This window comes from Phyllobates terribilis, unplaced genomic scaffold (assembly GCF_046119375.1).
Source record: "Phyllobates terribilis strain yellow unplaced genomic scaffold, ASM4611937v1 Scaffold_3683__1_contigs__length_72764, whole genome shotgun sequence".
NCBI classification, from domain to species: Eukaryota; Metazoa; Chordata; class Amphibia; order Anura; family Dendrobatidae; genus Phyllobates; species Phyllobates terribilis.
Window position 1 is genome coordinate 45,137 of NW_027366436.1, and position 24,161 is coordinate 69,297.

Below are 24,161 nucleotides of genomic sequence, written 5' to 3' on the forward strand. Positions count from 1 at the left end.
AAGCCTCGACTAAGGGACAATTCACGAAAGCAATATCAAAGGATTATAGGGCCCACACCCATGCACCGTTCAAGGCGTATTGTGCAAAAGCATATTTAGAGGGAAGAGATAGCCCGAGAACAGAGTCCGCCACCGTGTTATATTTTTAACCATATCTGTCATGCAAACATCTATCTTTTCGGTCCACATTTTACCATGTTAGCATGTGGTAATTTGTTATGTTGCTCTTCTATTTTGATGAATGCAATATCAGTAATATTTTCAATCGTTTATCTATTTACCAATGCCCACAACCCCGTTCAATATCTTTCCTCGCATACAATGTATGGTCGAAAAGGCAGGGGGTGGAAGGCCGGGTTGTGGAAGACAAGTATAATAAAGAAAAACAAGCATTAATATGTCAGTCCATCATAAGTTTACAACAGAGCCATAGCAAAAGACAGAGTTATGTTACAAATCACAAAGAGTTATAAATATTCTTGTCACAATCACGGAGTCGGTGAGGAGTGATGAGGAGGAGTCGCCGAGGTCTTCTTCGCAGCCTTCATTGCACGCTTAACCCTCGCGAAAGCCAGCCCACCATGAGGAACCTCGTTCTCACGACCGACGACGGGAGCACTCGCCATAGGAATAGTAGTAACATTCCAGGCCTCGAGGGTCTTGTCGTCGTCCATAGAATAAGCTCTGAGAGGGGCCGAAATGTACTTGGTCGGGATCAAGGGGTAGCCATACAACTTCGCGTTATCGATCTTGAAATCTGGAAAGCCCTGCTCGGCCACCTAAAGCTTGGCCACCTCACAGAAGGCGTTCACCTGATATTGCGTGAGAAATCATTGCCGAGAGCCCTTGCGGTGACCAGAAGCATACTGCTCGATGGCTTCCTGGCGAGCTCGGGTGAGCAACCTCTCCTGATCCCCCATCCCCCTTTGGAGCTCATCCTCCACTCTCTTCCTCCCCTCGGATTCCTTCTTCCTCTCCTCGACCTCCAGGGCCAGCTCGAGATCCAGCTCCTTAATGCGCTTGTCCATCGCATCTAGGGAAGTTTGAAGGAGCGCCTTCTCGTTGGCTGCATCTTCTTGGACTTTATTCACGGACGCCTTCAACTCCTTGACAGTCCTCTCGAGCTCACCATAGCTCTGCGTTAGCTCTGCCGAGGCTCGCTGAGTCTAGTTGTTGTACTTGGTCAAGGCAGCCATGTACAGGTGGAAGGCCTGAAGAGAAGAAACCATTAACAAAGTTTTAAAGGAAAGCACGAACCTAAACAAGGAACTCGAGGAGGCTCACCCTTGCGACTAGTTGAGACTCGACGATCGTCTCGTCTTCGGTCATCTTCCTTATGATGGGTGGAGGAGAAGGGATAGGAATGACCCGTGCAAGAACTTGATTGGAGAGCTCAGGAGTCAAGAGAAAACCTCCAATGCTTCGGCTCGAGGGGACGTCCACGACGTTCAAAGGGGCGGGGATCAACGGTGTCCTTTTCTAGCTCTCCGGATCAACTGCCCTCTTCCCAGCATGACGCTTCTTGCGAGGTTGTGAGGAGGTTTTCGAGGACAAAGCCCTTTTCTTCTTTAGGTGCTCGGAGAGAGGGACATCGTCTTCAAGGAGGACGTCTATTGGTGGCAGCCAAGCCTCCTCGATGTTGGGTTGTGTAAGTACGACATGGGACGATTGGTGGTGTGGAGGCACCACGTGATCTTTGTCGTCCTCAATGTTCACGAAGTCGAAAGCCATATCTGCATTATCAAGAAAACAAGTCAGAAACACATAGGTATGTCAAAACACGAGATTTAACGTTATGAAAGGATAGCCCTACTACGAGGAGGAGGAATTAAGCTAAGTCCTCGGTGAGCCAAGAAGTCGATAGTCACTATATCGTTGTTTCTATTAGGGCTTAATTTGCGAAACGCGCAAAAGTCTTCCCTAGCCTTCTGGAGCTGCTCGGAAGTATACATAGTTGCCCACTCGGCGACCCTGGACACGCGGACACGGTGGTTCACCCTGTGTTCCCTGGGAGGCTTAACTAGAATCCATCGACGAGTCCATCCTGTCTCATTGCCGGGCATCTTGTATTGGACAAGACTATGCTTGCAAGTGCAAGTGATGAGTCCCCATATGTAATTAGTGGGCTTGTATAAGGCCCGGAAGAGGTGGGCAGTAGGAGAGTAGCCAATCTCTTGGCAACGAAGCTGAAAGGCAGTCATATGCCTTCAAAAGTTGGGATGGACTTGGGTAGGTCTGAGTTGAAGCTCGTTGAGAATATCTCGAATAAACTGAGCGAGGGGCAACCGAAAGCCTGCGAGCAAGGCATGGCGGCTAATAGGGAAGTAGGGGCCATAGTTGTCAAGCATCCTCCCTTTCGAGATCGGTAGGGTTAAGACCGTCCCAGCAGGGAAGGGGAACTCGGCAGCATAATTGATCGGAGCTTGTTATATGGTGTTAACTAGTGACTATTAGATTAGTTTTAGTGGTGTTTAGGTGCTTAACAAGTGGTATGCCCGGAATCCGGTTTGAAGTTCATTTATGGATTAGAGGGATGATCGTAAGTGGTTTTGAGTGGTTTTGTTATAGAGATCCCGTTTGTGCTCACTTTTAGTGCATTCGGGATGGAGCTAGAGAAAGTATGCCACGCCTACACCCCAGGAGAAGCCGAGAGGCGAAGCCGAGCTGCCTCGATGCTTTTAGAAGATAGAAGTCCATCTCAGGAGAAGAAGTCACGACCGAGATGGAGCATCACGACCGGGAATCAGCCTCAGTTGAAGACGTCACGACCGAGACAGATATGTCACGACCGTGACTTAACCGCAGTTGAGGTGTCATGACCGATAGGCTTTGTCACGATCGTGGCCAACACAAGACTGAGAACTGGAGCAAGATCACGATCGTGACCCCTGTGTCACGATTGTGACGCAGATACGGACGACCCATAATTGAAGATTTATTCCGAGATTTTATTAGTTATTTCCACATCTTTTGATATATTTGCATTTATTTTATTTCCCTTTTATTAGAGACTATATAAGTCTTAGGAAATTAGGTTAGATTAATCATTCATTCTTTCTTTCATTTACATAGAATTCAGCATCAGCCAGAGAAAGCTTCCACCTTTGTTCCACCTTCACTCATCTCCCCTGGTTTGTTTTCCCATCATCATTCATATGTATTCATTGCTTTCTATGGCTATGTCTGGCTAAGTTCATCATAGTTCACTCTTTAGGCTGAAGCCGTTGTTCTAGGCTTGTTGTGAGAATTCTAACGCTTATGTTCTAGTTTAATTTCAGGATTGTTTTATAATCTCTTGTGCTTTATTAGTATCATTGATTGGTCTTGATTTTATCTAGGTTGCAAACTAGGTTGATTATTATCCATCATATTGCTAGGCTAGATAATTCGATTTAAAAGTCTTGTCTTTAGGTAGAGAGCATGATTTGCATAGACTATTTGCGAGTGCTTATTGTGTAGAGATTATAAACCTGTGTCGAGTATCGGTGATTTGCCAATGGTATTGCATAGGCCTACTTATCATTGATCTTCATGCTGTTGTGTTTTTGAATCTTGGGATTTCCTTGGTTATTGCATAATAAGGGTCTCTAGAACTATTTGGACTAGTTGCTATTTACGAACAAAGAGTAGGACAACCGGATTAACCAATTCAGAATATAAGTAACTAGAATTTGATGACCAACATTCTAATTGAATAATGCGCTGATGCTAGAGGAGTGAACTTCATATCCATAATTGTTTACAACCCAACCAATATATTGCTTTCATACTTGCTTAATTTCTTAGTTAATTAAGATCACACATAAAACCCCCCAATTGTTACTACTTGGTTACATAATTGGAAATAAACTATCGTTCTGGCTCTCTTGGGATTTGACCCCTACTTACCACTCTGCTAGTGGATTCTTTAGTTGGGTATCTTTGATAGGCACAACGACTTTAGCCTCATCAAATTTTGGCGCCGTTGTCGGGGAGCCAACTGTTATAGTTTATTTCTATTTGTGTTACTACTTTAGTGTGGACCTATCTTATGGTCCACACTCGCGCTACTGATCCAGATTTATTTGTTTACGATCCAGAAATAGAGCGGATGTTTTTGCATACTTTAAGGAAAGGGATTCACGACTTGGTGATTGACAACATGGCTGGAAATCAAACGCTGTGACAACTTACGGACCCAGACCTGACGCAACAACACCTAGGAGTAACGCTGACTGCCCTAAATGCTGGTGTTACGTTCGAGCTCAAGACTGGTTTCATCAATCTGCTAACGAAATTCCATGGCCTGGTTAGGGAAGACCCGATTATGCATCTGAGTGAGTTTCACGACATCTGCAGCTGCAGTAAGCCGAGTAATGTCACCGACGAGCAGATAAAGATGAGAGCTTTCAGTCTTACGTTGAAAGATAGTGAGCGACAATGCTACTATTTTCTACCCACATGGAGTATCGACACTTGGGAGAATCTACACAAAGCCTTCCTTAGTAAATATTTCCCGTCCAAGAAGGTTGTTGCTTTGAAAAGAGCAATTTCTATGGTGGATCAACATGATGACGAGTCACTGTACGACTACGTCGAGAGGTTCGCAAGATTATGCGCTAGCTTCCCATTCCATGGGTTTGAGGAGAAGGATTTGATGACCCACCTACACAATGGGTTGCTTGATCATGAGAGGAGGCTAGTAGACGCTGCCTGCAACAGTAGTGTGCTGAATTTGACTCATGCTGAAGCCAGAGCCCGAATAAACGAAATAGCTGAAGGGACTAGGAGTTTTGGCAGGACCTATACAAAGAGAGGAGCTAACGCTGTAAGCGCCGGAGAGGCTGGATGGAAGAGTGAATTTGCTGAACTAAAGAGCTTGATAAAGGGGATGGCCATCGGAAACCAGAAGCCAGCACAACTATGTGGCATATGCGCAAATGAAAGCCACCCTACTGATATGTGCCCGCAACTCCAGGATCCGACGATTGCTGAAGTTCACGCGGTGGGAGGTTTCGAACCTCTTAGGCCTCGCTACGACCAAAATAACAATTATAATCAGCGAGGTAACGATAATCCTGGCTTTAGGAGGAACGATCCGGTTGGTGGACAAAATCAAGGCTACTACCAAAATCAATACCAAAACAACCACTACCGCGCTCCATACCAACCGAAACCTCAAGAGCCATCCATGGAGGAAATGCTCAGATCTTTGACCCAGCACTTCACCACCCATGTCCAAACAACCGAATCAAGCATCAAGAGTCTCGAGAAACAATTTGGGCAATTGGCCGAAGCTGTCTCTAACTTCACGCAACAAAACTCGAGGAATCTTCCCTCTCAAACCGAGAGGAATCCGAGATAGAACATTAGCGCCATGCACTTGAGAAGTGGACGAAAACTCGAAGAAAAGGTAGAAGAAGAGATGTTGCAGAAGGAGTCTGAACAGTTGTCACGACCGAGACATGGATGTCACAATCGAGATTTGGCCTCAGAGGAAACGTCACAATCAATACAGGTTGATCACGACCAAGAAGGCGGTGATTTGGTTTCCGAAAAAATCAACAAAAAGGGTAACGACCGTGACACTATGTCATGATCGAGACTAAGCCCCAGTTTAGTTGATCAAGACCGTGAAAAAATGGTCATGACCTCCTCCTGCACATGACGAGCCTGAATCTTCAATGCCACGACCGAGACCTAGTGGTCACGACCGTGACTCCACCCCAGTAAGTGATGACGATGACTATGAGGACAGAGGTGACTTCAAGCTACGAAAAGAAAACTATGTGAGACCCAACTTTCCTCTGTTCTACTCCGAGAAACCACGTGCACCATTCCCAGAAGCCTTGAAGGACACACGCAGACCCGCGAATGACAAGGAACTCTTCGGAATGTTCAGTAAGTGTGAGGTAAACATCCCTTTACTTAACCTCGTTAAAAGTATTCCTCGTTATGCTAAGTTCTTGAAGGAGCTCTGCACCATCAAGAGGAACCAGAAGCTGAAAGGGAAACAAAAGGTGCGGGTCAGCGAGAGAGTTTTTGCCGCAATCCAGCAGAAGATAGCAAGGAAGTGCTCAGACCTAGGTATGGTTAGTATTCCCTGTATTATCGGTGAGAAGAGGATTAATAAGGCCATGCTAGATCTGGGTGCTTCTATTAATGTCATGCCTTACTCATTATATAAGCTGCTAGGGCTAGGACCCCTGACTGAAACAGGGATTGTGATTCAGCTTGCTGACAGGTCAGTGGTTTACCCGAAAGGGATAGTCAAAGATGTGTTGGTAATGGTTGATAATTTGATATTTCCAGCTGACTTTTATGTGCCAGATATGGAGCATGACAAGCAAGCTGCGCCTATCCTCCTGGGTAGGCCCTTCATGAAGACAGCTAATACCAAAATAGATCTAGCAAGTGGGTCACGGACACTTGAGTTTGATGGAGATATAGTTAGCTTTAACATATTTGAGGCTATGAAACATACTACAAATGATAACTCTGTTTTCTCTATTGATGTGATTGACCCTATTGTTCAGGAAATTTTTGATGTGTGTGGGATTGATTCACTTAAATCTGTCGTAGAAAATAGCATTGTAAGCTCTAAAAAGCATGGTATGATAGTATCCGCTGATGTGCATGAGGTCCTGACTGAGTTTTATGCTCTAGGTACCCTTTTGGCCGATGGGCCCGCGTTACTTATATTTTCGAGCGAGAAACCGCTCCCTTCTATTGTGCAGGCACCCACCATTGAGCTACAAGAGCTACCTTCACACCTAAAGTATGCGTTCCTCGGCCAAGGAAACAGTTTGCCAGTCATCATCTCAAGTGCTCTTGCAAAGGAACAGGAAGAGAAGCTGGTGCAGGTCTTGAAGAGCAACATCACAGCATTAGGGTGGTCCATTGCTGACACCAAGGGGATAAGCCCCTCCACCTGCATGCATAGGATTTTACTTGACGAAGGAGCTAAACCAAGCCGACAACCTCAACGACGATTAAATCCTCCCATGATGGAGGTGGTGAAGAAAGAGGTGCTGAAATTGTTGTCAGCTGACATGATCTATCCAATTTCTGACAGCCGGTGGGTCAGCCCGACTCAGGTCGTTAAGAAGAAGGGAGGGATCACCGTAGTGGAGAATGAGGCCGGTGAAATGGTGCCGCAAAGAACACAGAATGGATGGCGTGTTTGCATCGACCACCGCAAGCTGAACGCGGTAACCCGTAAGGATCACTTCCCTCTCCCTTTTATTGACCAAATGCTAGAACGTCTTGCAGGTTGCGCATATTATTGTTTTCTTGATGGATACTCGGGTTACTTCTAGGTGGCCATAGCGCCAGAAGACCAGGAGAAGACCACCTTCACATGTCCTTTTGGCACCTTTGCATACCGCAAACTGCCGTTCAGACTATGCAATGCACCTGGTACATTCCAACGATGTATGGTGAGCATCTTCTCCGAGTACATAGGTATTCATGGATGATTTTACAGTCCATGGCGATTCCTTCGATGCGTGTTTGCATAACTTGACACTTGTACTACAAAGATGTGTTGAAACCAACTTGATCTTAAATTCTGAAAAGTGTCATTTTATGGTCAATCACGGCATTGTGTTGGGTCATATTGTATCCTCTAAAGGGATTGAGGTCGATAAGGCAAAGATTGATGTAATTCAGTCTTTACCTTATCCTACTAATGTGCGTGAAGTTTGTTCTTTTCTAGGCCATGCAGGTTTCTATCGCAGGTTTATAAAAGACTTCTCCAAGATCGCGACACCACTATGTGAGCTGTTGAAGAAGGAGGTGGATTTTGTCTTCACCGACGAGTGTAAGCTTGCATTCAACACTTTAAAATCACACCTCATTACTGATCCTATCATCAAAGCGCCGGATTGGTCCCTACCATTCGAGATCATGTGCGACGCTAGTGACTATGCCGTAGGAGGCGTTCTTGGCCAGAAGGTTGGGCGAGCAATGCATGTTATCTACTACGCCTCAATGACCCTGAGCAGCGCCCAAAAGAACTACTCCACCATCGAAAAAGAGTTGCTAGCTGTAGTCTACGCCCTGGACAAATTCAGACAATATTTACTTGGCGTTAAGATGATCATCCACACCGATCACGCAGCTATTCGTTACCTCATGACGAAGAAGGAGTCAAAGCCTAGACTCATCTGGTGGGTTTTATTGTTGAGTGAGTTCGATGTGGAGATTCGGGACAAAAAGGGTTCCGAGAACTCCTTGGCGGACCATCTCAGCTGCATTGTTCGTGATGGTGGTGAAGAGGCAAGACCGAGGCTGGGCGACTTTCCAGACGAGTCCTTGTGCCGAATTGAAATTTCATATGCCCAAAAATTACACGTGTCACGACCGAGATATCTCCTCACGACCGAGATGGCGGTCCCTGAGATGAATCAAACGAAAGCGGTGAAAACTGGACCGAAGTCTCGGTTGAGACAGGTCTATCATGGTCGAGAATTACCCTCAAAGAAGTCCGACCCAGATGTCACGACCGTGACACACCATCACAACCGTTACCTGACCCCAGAATCACTTATGTACGCCTCCGAAGCTCAACTGCTCGCTCTCCGCTCCCTCAAGCCATGGTACGCACACATTGTAAACTACCTAGTTCGCGAGGAGTTCCCTCCTAACTACACCAAGGCTCAACGCAAAAAATCAAGAGTGAGGCGAAATACTATGTGTGGGATGATCCTTACTTGTGGAAACATTGCGTGGATAAGGTAATCCGACGATGCCTCCCGGATAGCGAGGTACAATCTGTCCTTTCTTTTTGTCACTCTTACGCATGTGGGGGGGAATTTCGGGCCTAATAAGACTGCTAGGAAGGTACTTGACACTGGTTTCTTTTGGCCACACATCTTTCGAGATGCATATGCTTTTTGTCAAACTTGTGATAGGTGCCAGAGGATAGGGAAAATATCCCGAAGGAATGAAATGCTACAAACACCGTTAGTCTTTTGTGAGATCTTCGATGTTTGGGGGATAGACTTTATGAGACCTTTTCCTAACTCTTTTGGGAATCTATATATATTGCTTGCAGTGGACTATGTTTCCAAATGGGTGGAAGCAAAAGCCACCAGAACTGATGATTCGAAAGTAGTTGCAGGTTTCCTTAGGGAGAACATTTTTGCTAGATTTGGAATTCCCAGGGCCCTTATCAGCGATCAGGGTACCCACTTCAGTAGTAAGACGATCAGCGCTCTACTAAAGAAATATGGAGTAACTCAGCGAATCTCTACAGCATATCATCCGTAGAGCAATGGTCAAGCTGAGGTTTCCAATCGATAAATCAAGGGGGTGCTGGAAAAGACAGTTGCTCCGAATAGGAAAGATTGGAGTCTCCCGTCTCGATGACGCATTATGGGCCTACCACACAGCATACAAAACGCCCATCGGGATGTCCCCATACCATCTAGTGTTCGGAAAGGGATGTCATCTGCCAGTGGAGCTCGAGCATAAAGCATGGTGGGCGGTCCAGAAATGTAATATGGAGATAAATGAAGCTGGCAAGCACCGGAAACTGCAGCTGCATGAGCTGGAAGAGATACGCCAAGAAGTGTACGATAACGCGATGATATACAAAGAGAAGACCAAAGCATGGCATGACAAGCACATACTGCACAAGGCTTTCAATGTGGGGACAAGGTCCTACTCTATAACTCGTGCCTTCAACTCTTCCCAGAGTAGTTGCGGTCTAGATGGAGCGGGCCCTATGTGATATCCCGTGTCTTTCCTCATGGGGCGGTGGAGCTTTTTGATGGGCGACTAATGGTCGTTGTGCCTATCAAAGATACCCAACTTAACAAATCCACTAGTAAAGCGGTAAGCAGGGGTCGAATCCTAAGAAAGCCAGAACGATAGTTTATTTCCTATGGTGCTACCAACTAGTAACTATGGGGGTTTTTATGTGTAATCTTAGTAACTAAGCAAATGTAAAAGCAATGTTGGTTGGGTTGTAAATAATTATGATTATGAAGCTCACTCCTTCTAGCATCAGCGCATTATTCAATTGGAATGTTGATCACTGAATTATATTAATTTATATTCTGAATTGGTTAATTCGGTTGTTCTACTCTTTGTTCGTAAATAGCAATTAGTCCAAATAGTCCTAGAAACCCTTATTGTAAGCAATAACCAAGGAAATCCCAAGGTTCAAAAGCACAACAACATAAAGATCAAAGATAAGTAGGCCTATGCAATACCATTGGCAAATCGCCGATACTCGACACAGGTTTATAATCTCTACACAATAAGCACTCGCAAATAGTCTATGCAAATTCTGCTCGCTACCTAAAGAAAAGACTTTTCAAATCAAATTATCAAGCCTAGCAATATGATGGATAATAATTAACCTAGTTTGCAACCTAGATAAAATCAAGATCAATCAATGAAACTAATAAAGCACAAGAGATCATAAAACAATCCTGAAATTAACTTTAGAACATAAACATTAGAATTCTCACATCAAACCTAGAACAATGGCTTCAGCCCAAAGAGTGAACTAGAAAGAATTTAGCCATTCGAAAGCAATGAATAATATGGATGAATGATGGAAAACAAACTAGGGAAGATGGTGAAAGTAGAATAAAGGTGAAAGCTTTCTACTTGGCTGTTGCTGAGTTCTAACTAAATGAAAAGTGGCAAAAGAATAATGAGGTCTCTCCTTTATAACCTAATTTCCTAAGGCTTATATAGTCTCCAATTAAAGGGAATAAAATAAATGCAAATAACTAAAAAGATGTGGAAATAACTAATAAAATCTCGGATCAAATCTTCAATTAATGGGTCGTCCGTGTCCGCGTCACGATCGTGACATAGGGGTCGCAATTGTGACTTTGCTCCAGTTCTCAGGTCCGTGGGATGGTCGCGATAGTGATAGATATTCTCGGTCATGATACCTCAACTGCGACTAAGTCGCGATTATGACATGCCTGTCTCGGTCGTGACAACTTCAACTGAGGTTGAATCCCCGGCCGTGATGCTCCATCTCGGTCGTGAATTCTCCTCCTGAGATGGTCTCCGGTCTTCTACAAGCATTGAGGCAGCTCGGCTTCGCCTCTCGGCTTCTCCTTGGGTGTAGGCGTGGCATACTTCCTCTAGCTCCATCCCGAATGCACTAAAAGTGAGAACAGCTGGGAAGATGATTACTTTGTGCGCACGAGTAGTTGCCAGTGTAGTGAAGCAAGATGATTACTTTGTGCGCAAGCCAGATGTTGCTGGCCGTCCGGGGTTATCCATCCACACTCTAAAAATGGCCCGCAACCAAGCGAATGCTAGCTTATGGGTATTGTACCGACGCGGTTGATGAGTATTGCCGCATGGGTGAAAGTACGACTCTGGAATGTCTCTCGCATTTTTGTGACTTTGTGGTTGCAGAGTTTGGTGCAACCTACATGAGGAGGGCCAATGAAGACGACGTACGACAACTTCTATCAATCAACGGTGCAGAAAGCTTTCCGGGCATGCTTGAGAGTATCGACTGTATGCATTGGACATGGAAGAATTGTCCCACGGCGTGGCACGGCTAATTCCAAGGAAAAAGCAAAACACCTACCCTTGTTTAGAAGCTGTAGCGTCCCAAGACACTTGGATATGACATTCATTCTTTGGGATTTCTAGGATATTCAATGAATTAACAATTGTACAACATTCACCGATGTTCGATGATCTTCTGAACGGCACGCCACCTCCGGTGGAATTTATGGTGAATGACCATCAGTACGACATGCCGTACTACCTAACAGATGACATCTATCCACCTTGGGATACGTTTGTGAGTGCCATCCCCAATCTCATAAATCATATAGAATCAAAGTTCTCTCAACTTCAGGAGTCTTGTCAGAAATGTGTGGAGCGTGCTTTTGGAGTTTTGCAAGCATGTTTTGCAATAATACGAAATCCGGTTCTTTCCCACAGAGATCCACACTTTGTAAGATCATGGATTGTTGCATCACACTCCACAATATGATAGTTGAGGATGAGCGCCACCCATACAGAAACTATGAAAGGGAAAGTATTGGGAATTTCAATGATGAAATGCATATCCGACGGGCGACTTCTACAATAAACTATTTTGATGATTACATGAATATTAACCGTCGAATGCATATCATCGACACGCATGAAGGACTCACTGCAAACTTGATACAACATATTTGGAGGATATGTTGACTGTCCGAGCTTCATCAATCGTGTGTCTTGTTTGTTTTAAGTTTGATGCAGTTATGTCTGTTGTTCAATTCGGTTATTTTCTCTAGTTCACGTATTGTATCATGTTGCTTTGTAGTTTTTTAATTTCGGTATCGTTATGTTTGTCGTTCAATTCGGTTGTTTTCTGTAGTTCACGTCTTGGAACATGTTGCTTTGTAGTATTTTAATTTCGGTATCGTTAGTTAACACTATATTAATAATAAAATTATTTTTAATAAAATTAGCAATTTAACACTATATTAACAATAAAATTAATAAAATAACAATCAAAACACAAACATATCATTTATTATATAAAAAAACTAAAACTAAAATAAAATATAGCATGGTGCCTAGACATCGTGTCGCACCAAAGCAGGAAACGCGCACGATACCTAGACATTGCGCCAAAAACCCGCACGATGTCTAGGCACCATGCTACACCAATGTGGATGGTCTAAGTGAGGCCGTCAAGGGTGGGATGAAAAGCAGAGAAGAAAGAACACATTATATAACTAAGAGGGGGAGTTATGTTTCTAGATTTCTTGGTTTATAAATCAAGAGGGTGAGCTTTATGGAAATTCTAATTATAAGAGAGGCTTTCCGAAACTTTCGAGCGATTTGACCCAATAATTAAACTCACATAGCTAAGTAAAAACCCGATCCGGCCAAACTTGGCCCAAAACCCACTTGATTTTAAAATAAATCGCTCTTGATCCGATTCATACCGAAATGGAAAAATCTGACTCGACCAAAACCGATTCAACAAAAATTTGACTCAACCGATGTCTGAAACAACCCCAATTTATTTGATCCTACAATCGAACTTGACCGACTAACTAAAAAAACCAATCCGACCTGATCCAATCCGGATTGGATCGATGTTCCATCACGCACATAATTGACCTGAATCCAGAAACCGAAATAACCCAATCAAAGGCCTACATGATCACTATACATGTCGTCTCTTTCTTTACTCTTAAGAATAACTTGGATGTAGCTCATTTATAGTTTTCCTTTTTCTCATGAACAATGAATGTGCCGATGACATTGTAGTTCCTCCACATGAAAGTGAAACCAACAATTTCAAAGACAAAGATATTGTATACACAATACTTTTGCTCATCAGCCTGGCATGATCCGCCCGATTGCCACGCTTAAGTTCTTATGGTTCAATGATATACACAATACTTTTGCTCAAATCGTAATATTCTCCTCAGACAGATGGACCAAGGGTTAATTAGAAATTTAGAATGTTTCTTGATTTGCAATAGCTGCTTACAGAGAAAAAAAAAGTGCAGTTGAAATGAACCCAATGTTAATCCTGCTTGATCCCGAGTCCTGAATCTATAAATGATTATCCTAAATGCAAGACAGGTAAAACCAAGAATACTGATCAGAATATCACCTTTGAGCCATGCTATGGATGCACTGCTCTTAAAATATAATTGCAGTAAATTATAAAAAGTGTTACAATAAAATCTGAAGTATGCTCAAAGATACCAATGGCTTTCATCACAGAGATTGAAACGATACAGAGTTAGGCAAGCTTCTAAAATCCCAGATTTAACCCTTGTGAAGAAATGAAGTTCCAAGAAAGAAGAAAACAAAATGAAGAGAAAATAATCAATCTCAAAAAATTCCTTCTTTTGCACTATTTGCACTGAGAAAATGATCAATACACCTTTCTTATAACAAACTCGATCCTAAAACGTGAGATCTTTCGGGTCTTCAATAATCTTCGAAAGCGTTTGCAGGAAGGCAGCTAAATCAGCACCGTATATAACACGATGATCAGCTGTAACATTTACCTGCATTAAAAAAAAATGATTTTTTTCACTTTAATACAAAAAATATGATTCCAATATCAGTTTAAAATAGGACATAGTTTTTCAAATGTTTTACCTGCATTTGATGCTTCATGCCAATGCGACCGTCTTTGGTTGCAACAACAGCGGGTTCAGAAGCTCCTACAGCCATGCTTGCACCCTGTTAAACATCCATTCAAGCAAAATGATTTAGGTACTAATCGCAGTGATTACAGTTTGTTAATCAAAATCAGCAGAAGTACTTACAGTTCCTGGTGGAAGAATTGTATCAAAACGGTCTACATCATACTCTCCTAGGTCTGTTATGCTGAAAGTACCTGCAAGAATCAGACTGCAAATTATGAAGGAAAATGGCCATTTGATTCTTCTAAGTTCTAACAATTTTACCTGTATTACACTCGTTTGGTTGTAATTGGTTTGCATGAGCCTTCTCAACCAACTCATTCCACTTCCTTGACAATGTATAAATATCAACCTGGAAACATAGAGCAAATCCAAATCTCATCCAGTAATAACCATAGCTTCAATTGAAAACCAGACGAAACCAGACCTTATCAGCATCATTGAGCACGGGCGTCAGCAAGCCATCATCTGTAGCTACTGCAACTGCAATGTTGATTTTGCTATTGTAGGTGAAGCTCTTCCCATCTCTGCAGCTCGAGTTAACAACTGGATGTTGTGTAAGAGCCAATGCTGTGGCCTTAACTATGAGGGCAGTCATATTCACTCCCTTGGACTTGATCTGAACAATTCCCAAATCCAAATCCAGATCCACCATCGTTAATAGATTGCAATGTCAGAGCAATAAACCAGAGATTTCAAAAGCTTGTGTCTTTACCTTTTTGTACAGAGCATTTAGGGCGTCAGTGGTGATTGTATAGCCAACTCTGAATGCCGGAACAGTGAGGCTCTCCACCATACTCGAGCTCACGGAATCCTGTAGAGAAGTGAAGGGCACCGTCGTTCCTAGCTGCACGGTAGCCGTGGGCGCCGGAGCACCGTTTGATAAAATCGGCTCCGGAACCCTAGAAGCTGCCGCCTCCACGTCCTTAGCCACGATTCTCCCGTTCGGCCCCGTTCCGACAACAGTCCTCAAATCCACCCCCAATTCCTTGCCCAGCTTCTTCGCGTACGGCGAAGCTACCACTCTCTTTCCACCCTCCGACGCCGGATGCGACGAAATCGCAGCCGCCACTGCCGCCGCCAGTACTGGCTGGGGAGAGAGAGGAGCAGGAGTAGGAGCCTCCTCAATTTTAGGCGTCTCCGTCTCAACCGCGGCGGAGGCGGGAGCAGGAGCGGAATTGCTGGTAGAGGAAGCGGCTAGGGTGATAGCGTCGGCAATCTCAGCCTCGGACTCGGCGAGGTAAGCAATGGCGGAGCCGACAGGGGCAACGGAACCCTCGTCGACGAGGATCTTGGCGAGGAATCCATCGTAGAAGGTCTCGACGTCCATATCAGCCTTGTCGGACTCGACGACGACGACGGGGTCTCCCTTGGAGAGCTTCTCGCCTCGGATTTGATCCAGGAAACAATCTTTCCCTCCGTCATGGTGGAGCTCAACGCCGGCATGAAGATCTCCCGAAGTTTGGCCCTGATTCGAGGATCGACCCTGGTCCGGGTCCGGGTGGTGGTGAGATGGAGCGCGGGGCGGCGGAGGTTTTGGGAGGAGGAGGAGATCATGGAGGTATTGAGGCTGAGAAGGTTCGCCATTGATGAATTGCTGGATGCAGAGAGTAGTGTTTATGTTAGCTTAGTGCAGATTAAGCAGAGGGAGAGAAGTGAAGAAGGAGAAGGAGGCTTCCCTCGAAATCATCGAACATACAAAGGGCGGAATGTTTAAGGGTGGATGATGGATTTCAACCACCTTACCGGTTACATTTTGCAAGCTAAAATTATCAACTTAAGTGCTTCTTTTGCTTACACATACAAAAAGAAATACAATCGTTATGTATTTATTTTTCAAATTATGATGAATAATTATATTGAGTAAGTATTAATGAGTATAATGTTTAGAGTGAACAGGTGAGTATATTTTTTGATGTCTTAGTCGTTGATATACATTCATATGACGGTTCATATCCTTTCCGTCTATGGTGCAGAATGGTTCAAATTGGTTCAGAACAAGTTGTGAATCGACTGCGTCATGGGGTACAGGTCGGTTTGACGGTGCCGATCGATGGAGAGATGACAAGATGGACTTGTCTATGGTCATAGCTCCACCAGATTTACACAACCACACTTCAATCGAGATTGGAACCATGTTTTTAATGCCTTCTCTCTTCCCGACTTTTATATTTCTCATGTAAAAAGTTGATGAATTAGATTAGTATTTATGAACTTAAAATTTGCATTTCTAAAGTGAAATTGCTGATTTTGGCTATATTTTTGTTGCCAATGAGATCACAATGTGCTTTATTTAGTTATAGATTACTTAGTTGCTCAAATATAAGACAAGTTCTTTTTCTTGGGTGATTTTGTTGTAGCAAGTTGGCTTCCTGATTTTTTCATTTGATTGTTGATTTGAACCTTGTGTAATCCATACCTGAAGTGCTAAAGCATCCATACATGAAGTGATAAATACAAGCACAAAAACTCAACCGTTGTCGCAACATTGTAAGTTCATCATGATGAACTTACAATGTTGCAATTAGAATTGATGAACTTACAATATTGTTAAAAACGATGTGTTTATATTTAATTTATGTAAGATTGTGTCTTAAGGTGCTTATTCTTACCTGGATTGATGAACTTATAATATTGCAATTAGGATTTGGTTGATTTTTTTCATTTTTGGCACTATAGTCTATAAGTTTGCTATGAGGATAATCAAGGGCGGATCTATGTGAGGGCGATGCGGGGTTGTAGCCCCCACTGAGAAAAATGTTCTACTTTTTTAGTCTATGTATTTTTTACTAAAAAGAGACTTCTAAACTTTTTTCCAAGTGATAAAATTGATAAATTTGTTCATTTTTCTTATTGTATGTTTCTGCAAAAATGAATAGTTTTACAAATGTATGATCTACCTAGTAATATGATAGGTATTTTTAATATAAATAACTAAAAAGAAAAATCCCTACTACGCCACGAGTAACTTTTTTAAGAATATATTATTTTAATAAATTTTATTCAATAATTTAATAAATTTAAGATGAACGATGATTTTCTTGTTTTGTCTGCCCGCAAATAAATAAAAAATTCTAGTGATTTTTTGTCTAACTAGTACTATTTTAGGTATTCTCAATGAAGAAAGACCCCTAATTTTTTTCCAGACGATATAATTGATGAATTTGTTCAATTTTAATTGTGTTTATCATCGAAAATAAAAATAATTTGTACTAATTTATGGTCTACCTAATAATATATTTTCTATTTTCACTAATATAATACCTAAATTTTTTTTGACAGCTACGGAGGGAATTCATTTTTACCGCAAATAATTTTAGCCCCCAGTTGACTCAAATCCGGGATCTGTCACTGATGATGATACCTTACTTTTCACTAGTAAACCTCACAGATAGGTTCCTAGCTAAGCAATCAGTGGTGAGGAAGAAGGTTCAATTGGTTGGAATATTAATCATGCTTTGGGCTTGCAATTATGAGAAGGTTTATTTTCTGAGTTTGATGGTTATTGTCTTCAAGATGTTTGCTTTTATAGGCAAACTTCATTATCAAATTCCTTAATAATATTCTTGTGAAGTCATAGTTTTCATTCATTGTTATGATGAGCTTGGGTATCACTATTAGGTAAACAATAACACATGAGTCATAAGTTTCATTTTCTGAATATGGAATGTAAAATTTCCAAGGTCCATGAATCTTGTGTAGAGATTTCATGATTTTCTTTTGTTGAGAATAAGGTTATGATTTAGATTTTGTAGCAGATCACAATGAGGATGACAAAGATAGTGGAAAAGAAGATAATCCATTGGCAAAGACCATTGAACAAGCTAAATTAGTAGAAGAAGATTTCATAAAAGTTGAGAAACAAACCACACGTACAGAAACAGAATATGGCTTAGTAAAGGACTATGGGATCTTAGAGGTGGAACTTTGTGAAACTTTTCCTTTCAATTCAATTCTTGATTTTCACATTTAGAGAACGATTATGTATGTATTATCTTCTTGCAGTGTTCAAGTGTTATTGAGAATACAATAACGACAACATCAACAAGAGGCAAACCAGACGCATTATCATCTCCCTTTATTCCATCAACACCAAAGGGGAAAATACTTTCTTCATATATGCCATCAATGGATGCAGATGTTGAGAAAACGAGGGCTTTGATGTACCGACAAGACTTGAATATGGGTGTTTTATGTAGGAACGGACAAGATAAACTATATATGACAAAGCTTATATTTATTGCTCTTACGCGGGATTTGGTTGATGGCTTACAAAAAAGGCTTAACCCCTATTTATAGCTAAGGAAAGTCGGTTTACTTGTTCATTGTAGGATAATTCTAGACTAATCACTATTTCTTCATTTCTCCTAATTACAAGAGTGTTCTAGCTACTGCACTTGATACAAAAACAACTCTAGAAACTCCTAGGGTCTTCTTATGCTTGTTTGGATGTGGGCCAAAGATTATAATCAAAATCCCAAACCCAATTCAATGTCGGTAATGATTTTTGTCATCCTCCCTCATTACCGACTCTTTGGTCTACACTCCAAGCATAGACCTGAATTTCCCGAACTTTGATACTGCCAAAGCTTTGGTGAATATATCTGTTACCTGATCACTTGTAGCTACCGACACGAGTTCTACTTCACCACTTAGAACTTTCTCCCGTATGTAGTGGTGGTGAACTTCAGTGCTTTTCCCTTGCATGGAACACCGGATTCGTCACCGGCCTTATAGCACTCTGATTGTCACAATATATGCCGACTGTGTAATTTGCGTCCTAGCCCAAGTCTTGAACTAGTTGTCGTAGCCAAGTGCACTTCTGTGCTTCCATTGTTGTTGCTCTATACCTTGCTTCTATAGATGATAATGCAACAATTGGTTGTTTCTTTCTACACCATGAGATAGCTCCTAATCCAAGACTGAATGTGTATCCACTTTTTGATCTTCTGGTAGAAGAATCTCCTGCCCAATCAACATCAGTGAATCCAAGAATCTCATGTTGAACTCCTGCTTCATAGAGTATTCCATACTCCACCGTGTGTCTCACATATCTTACTATCCTTCGAACTGCTTCAAGATGAGGCTTCCTTGCCTTCTGCATAAACTGACTAACAACTCCCACTGCATATGCTATATCAGGCCGAGTTATAGTCAAGTATATCAGACTGCCCACCAATTGTCGATAAAGTCGAGCATCTTCTAACTCATCTCCTTCTTCTGCATGTAGCATATGTCTTACCTCCATTCGTGAGTCTATAGGCTTGCAGTTCTGCATTCCATACTTCTTTAGAAGATCTCGTGCATATCTTATTTGACACACAAACAAGCCTCTTGTGCTTCGTTCGACTTCCAACCCTAGAAATTTCTTAAGCTCTTCCAAGTCTTTCATCTCAAACCGTGATGAAAGATACTTTCTGACTTCTTGGATCTCTTTCAAAGCATCTCCAGTGATTATCATATCATCTACATATAGAAAGATGATTGAGACCTTACCTCCAACTTGTTTGGCGTACAAACTTGAATCACTTGGAGATAGTTGATAACCACAAATAAGAGGAACTCTCTGATTTTGCCAAACCATGCCCTCAGTGCCTGCTTAAGACCATATAAGGTTTTCTTCAACTTGTAGACGTACTCTAGATGCTTCCGATCTATGAAGCTGTCTGGTTGCTCCATGAATATTTCCCTGTCAATATCTCCATGGAGGAATGCGTTCTTCACATCCATCTGCCACAACTTCCAGGACTTGCTTGCTGCTAGAGATATGAGTACTCTCGCTGTTGTCATCTTCGCCACTGGAGAGAAGGTCTCTTCATAGTCTATGCCATACTACTGAGAGAAACCATGAGCTATCAGGCGGGCTTTGTATCTGTCGATTGACCCGTCACTTCTCCTCTTGATCTTGTACACACACTTGAAGGATATTGGCTTCACACCTTTAGGTAATGGAACAAGTTCCCATGTCTCGTTCTTCCCCAGTGCGTCTATTTCTTCCTTCATTGCTTTCTCCCACTCATCAAATCCTTTGGCTTCAGTGTATGAAGCTGGCTCTTCATCCTAATTTGGATAAATAAAACATTGTTGAAGAAACATGACGTCAGCAAATCCTGCATCTGCGTATCTTGGATTTGGTTTCCTCATCCTTGTAGACCTTAGAGTGCCAGATTCATCATCTACCACTCTTCCAAGTTGCAATGTCTTTTATGACTCTTCATCATATCTGCTTGAGTAGCTTCCTTCACTGGACAGAACCTTCTTTTCAGGTGACCTCCTAACACCTGTCTTCCAAGCGCTAAAAGTACTCTGAGACCTTGAACTTTGAATGTAGTCTGGTCCCGAGTAACTGATCACAGATGATTCTTTCTATGGCTCAACCTCTTCTTCCTCTGGAACATTTCCTGAGTATGGTAAGGATACATTAATTATGACTCCACCAAGAAGAACCTTAGTCAAAGACTACGTGATGTGAGACGTAGGCTTTGTTGGTTGTTGGATTAATGCACCTCCATCCTTTCCTTTATTGATTGTATCCAACAAATATGCATCTGATGGCCTTATTTTCCATCTTAGATCTCTTTTGCTCTGGGAAAAACATGTAACACACACACCCAAACACTCTGAAGTTGTGTCACCATGAGCTTCTTCTTGTACAAAACTTGGTAAGGTGATTGAAACCCAAGCTTTGCTTGAGGCATTCTGTTGATCACATGTGCTGCAATAGCCGTACACTCTGCCCAAAGTTGAGGTTGCACGTTCTTGGCATGCATCATGCTCCTGCACGTTTCTCGAAGGTGTATGTTCTTCCTTTCAGCAACTCCATTTTACTGAGGTGTGTAAGGACATGTGTGACATATTCCATGCTTCCTCAAATACTCCTCGAACTCTTCCGAGGTATACTCTCCGCCATTATCAGTTCTTAGACACCTTATCTTCTCATCAAATTCATTCTCCAGTAGATTCTTGAACTCGGTGAACTTCTTGAATACCTCACTCTTCATCTCTAATAAATTTACCCACACATATCTTGAAAAATCATCAATGAAAGTGAGCATATATTGATTACCAGAGCAGGATGGCGTTTTCACCTTGCCAAATACATCCAAGTGTATTAGCTTCAACATCCTTGATGCTCATACCTTTGACTCTGTGAAAAGAAGCTTGTGTGATTTCCCAAACTGGCATCCCACACATACCACTCCTTCACGCACTTCTAGAGAAGGAAGTCCCTTGACCATGACCTTCTTCATCATTGCCTTAAGCCGCTTGTAGTGAACATGCACTAACCGAGCGTTCCACAAGTCAGCCGTCTCATGCTGACGAGCCTTGTCCACATATGCATCCCCAGCTAATAACACGTACAACTTCCATACCTTATTTCCTTCCATGAGAACCTCACCATGTATGGTTGCATTCGCCAACACCTTGACATCTTCTGGACCAAACACAACATAGTTCCATGCAGCTGTAATATGAGGAACTGACACGAGATTCTTCTTCATACCTGGAACATGGTATACATCCTCCAGAACCTTGGAACCTCCCTTCCATGGTGAAATTGTCAAGTCTCCCACATGTTGAATTGGATGCATAGTGTTGTCTGCTGTGATGACCGCTTCTCTGCCTTCATACTTCTGCAACTTCGTGAATTTTCTCATATCACCGGTCATGTGATGTGATGTAGGATTATCTCCCACAAGCTCGGATCTAGAGTGTTCAACCAACACACACTAAGAACAGTGTTCTAAGTGTTGTTCAAACTTGAAAACAAGCAAGAACAAGGAGAAAGAAAGAGTTTTAAGGGAAGAAATGGATATGTTCTTGAAGAGAACTTCTCTATCTATGTAAGGCACCTTGGACTTAACTTCAACACAATACAAGAAGAGAAAGATCAAAACAAGCTATAACTTAACACAACATGGAGATATACTACCATGAACACCAAGAGTTTCCCATTCAACAAGTTTACACAATCAATTACATAAACAAGGTGAAATAGGCAAGGTAAGCAGTTTGATAGATCTGCTCAAACTAATCAAAGATGGCCCATGAGAAACTAGGAGGAGTTTTGACTCTACTACAACATCAATTCAATCAAAGGCCCTTTTTGGTTAGGTCATTTTTGGCTTTTATACCTCCAATGACCAAGGCCTTCTACCAGCTGAAAACTCGACCAAATAGGTCCAAAATACCCTTAGGAAAGTTCCTTAAAAGAGTTAGGAAAAAGGGATAGAATTGCACACTTTTACAACCTAGCCGGGTAAGGTGTAAAAGTGTGATAGTTTCACAAAAGTGACATGTGCAGCCTTGATCTTGATCTTGGATGGCCTTGATGTCTTCATTGGATTTGTTGGGGATATGCACCTCTTCCACATACTAGAATAATTGAAGCAATGGGTTCCATTTGGTGTGTTGAAACCAAACCCAAAGTAGCCTTCATAACTTGATCTTATCCCGGTAGCTTCATAACATGTGACTTGCAGCGATGATGAAGGCCTTGAATGGGGGAGGTGTCTTAATAGAATTTGTAGGAGATTGTCTTCTCTATAGAATACTAGAAGATGGGAGGCAAAGGGGGTCATCTCATTGTTACCTTCAAGATCAAAGTGGCCTCCTTGACCATGTCTTCTAGTGTCTTTGTCATATCTCTTGTGAGGGGTCCTTGACTTGTTGGCCTTAAGGATGCTCCTTCATCATGATGTGAACACCCCACATCAACTATCCAATCCTTCTCATAGTTGATTTGTTCCTTCTTCACACTATCACCTATACAAGCTTCAATAGAAGGAATATCTACTATCGTAGTAGTCAGAGCAAGTTCTTCCTCCTCTTCCTCTATCGATGCATAGGAAGCGACACTGTCCCATTCTTCTTCACTCTCCTCTTCACAATCCCTCATTGGCTTTGCCTCCACTGAATTCCCTTCGGAGATCTTCACTCTGTAGTCCTAAGCAAAGTGACCTTGCTTCCCACACGGGAAGCATTTTCCTGAGTTTTTCCTACGACCTACTACCTTCTGCTTAGGACCCACACTCTCTTGCTTTTTAGGCCTATCACTGTTGCTTGGTCCTCCCTTGAACGCATCCGGCTTCTTCTTATAGTAGGACCTCTAACTCTTCCCTTTGTTTGAGTAAAGGGCCTCCTCATGATCTTTGACAGAAAGACCGACCATTTGCTTCGCCAAAGTCTCTTGATTTACCAAGAGATTCTCCAACTCCAACAAGGATGGTTAAGTGGGCCATCCTTATATTTCCGTAATGAAGCTATTATACTCGGGCCTTAACCCTCGTATAATAATACACCTCATACGCGCCTCACTAATAGCCGACTCCTTATCTAATTGAGATATCTCGTGACATATATTTTTCACCTTCATAAAATATTGAGATATGGACATCTAACCTTGTGCTATTGCCCCTATCTCATTTTCTAGCACTTGTAACCGTGAATCATTATCACGTGATAATAGAGATGCAAATGTGTCTCATGCTTCTTTTGGAGTCTTAGCATCTCTAATGTGCTCAATTGGATGAGTCTCTATAGTGGCCTTAATGACATATAAATCTTTAGCGACACGTACCATCCACTTCCTTAATGCCTCTGTGTTCGCTAGAGTGCTCTCTGGAGGACTTGTGCTTGCACCTGCTACCGTCTCCCATAAATCTTTCCCTTGGAGATATGACTCCATGCATGATCTCCAATACATATATGGTCTATTTGGTTCGGCCATTTGAAGTACTTCTGAGTACTTTTTTTACTTTTTTCCAAATAAGTAACTTTTGGATTCGTTCGGTTCGGCTACTTAAAAACAGAAATAAGTAACTGCAAGTACTTATTTTGCTTAGATCCAAAAGCATTCTCATCATACTTTTTCATAGAATTGAAGTACTTTGTGCAACCCAGTTTACATTCTGATCCCTCCTCGTTCATTTCCCCCCCGACAGTTTTGGTACTCGTTCTTAATTTTCCCCGACATTCTCCTCCGATACACCTCTTCCTCGGCTCCCGCGAGCATTGAAGAGC

General features: G+C 42.4%; 2 protein-coding genes and 1 pseudogene across 2 annotated transcripts; 1 reads left to right on the plus strand and 2 right to left on the minus strand.

Annotated features, from left to right (window-relative positions):
• The first annotated feature begins 11,267 nt into the window (after positions 1-11,267).
• On the plus strand, positions 11,268-12,168 carry LOC141248428 (uncharacterized; annotated as a pseudogene).
• A 1,724-nt stretch (positions 12,169-13,892) lies between these two features.
• On the minus strand, positions 13,893-15,725 carry LOC141248425 (uncharacterized). The gene is given in 7 exon segments (XM_073669357.1): positions 13,893-13,997; positions 14,092-14,175; positions 14,262-14,332; positions 14,403-14,490; positions 14,566-14,757; positions 14,854-15,527; positions 15,530-15,725. Coding segments are annotated over 7 exon segments (1,410 nt in total).
• Positions 15,726-18,918: 3,193 nt separating this feature from the next.
• On the minus strand, positions 18,919-19,599 carry LOC141248429 (uncharacterized). The gene has a single exon (XM_073669360.1). The coding sequence runs from the start codon at positions 19,597-19,599 to the stop codon at positions 18,919-18,921; it is 681 nt and encodes a 226-aa protein (XP_073525461.1).
• Positions 19,600-24,161: the final 4,562 nt, after the last annotated feature.

Coding starts and splice junctions, on each gene's coding strand:
- LOC141248429 (XM_073669360.1), bottom strand. CDS start 19,599: ATGATAATCACTGGAGATGCTTTGAAAGAGATCCAAGAAGTCAGAAAG.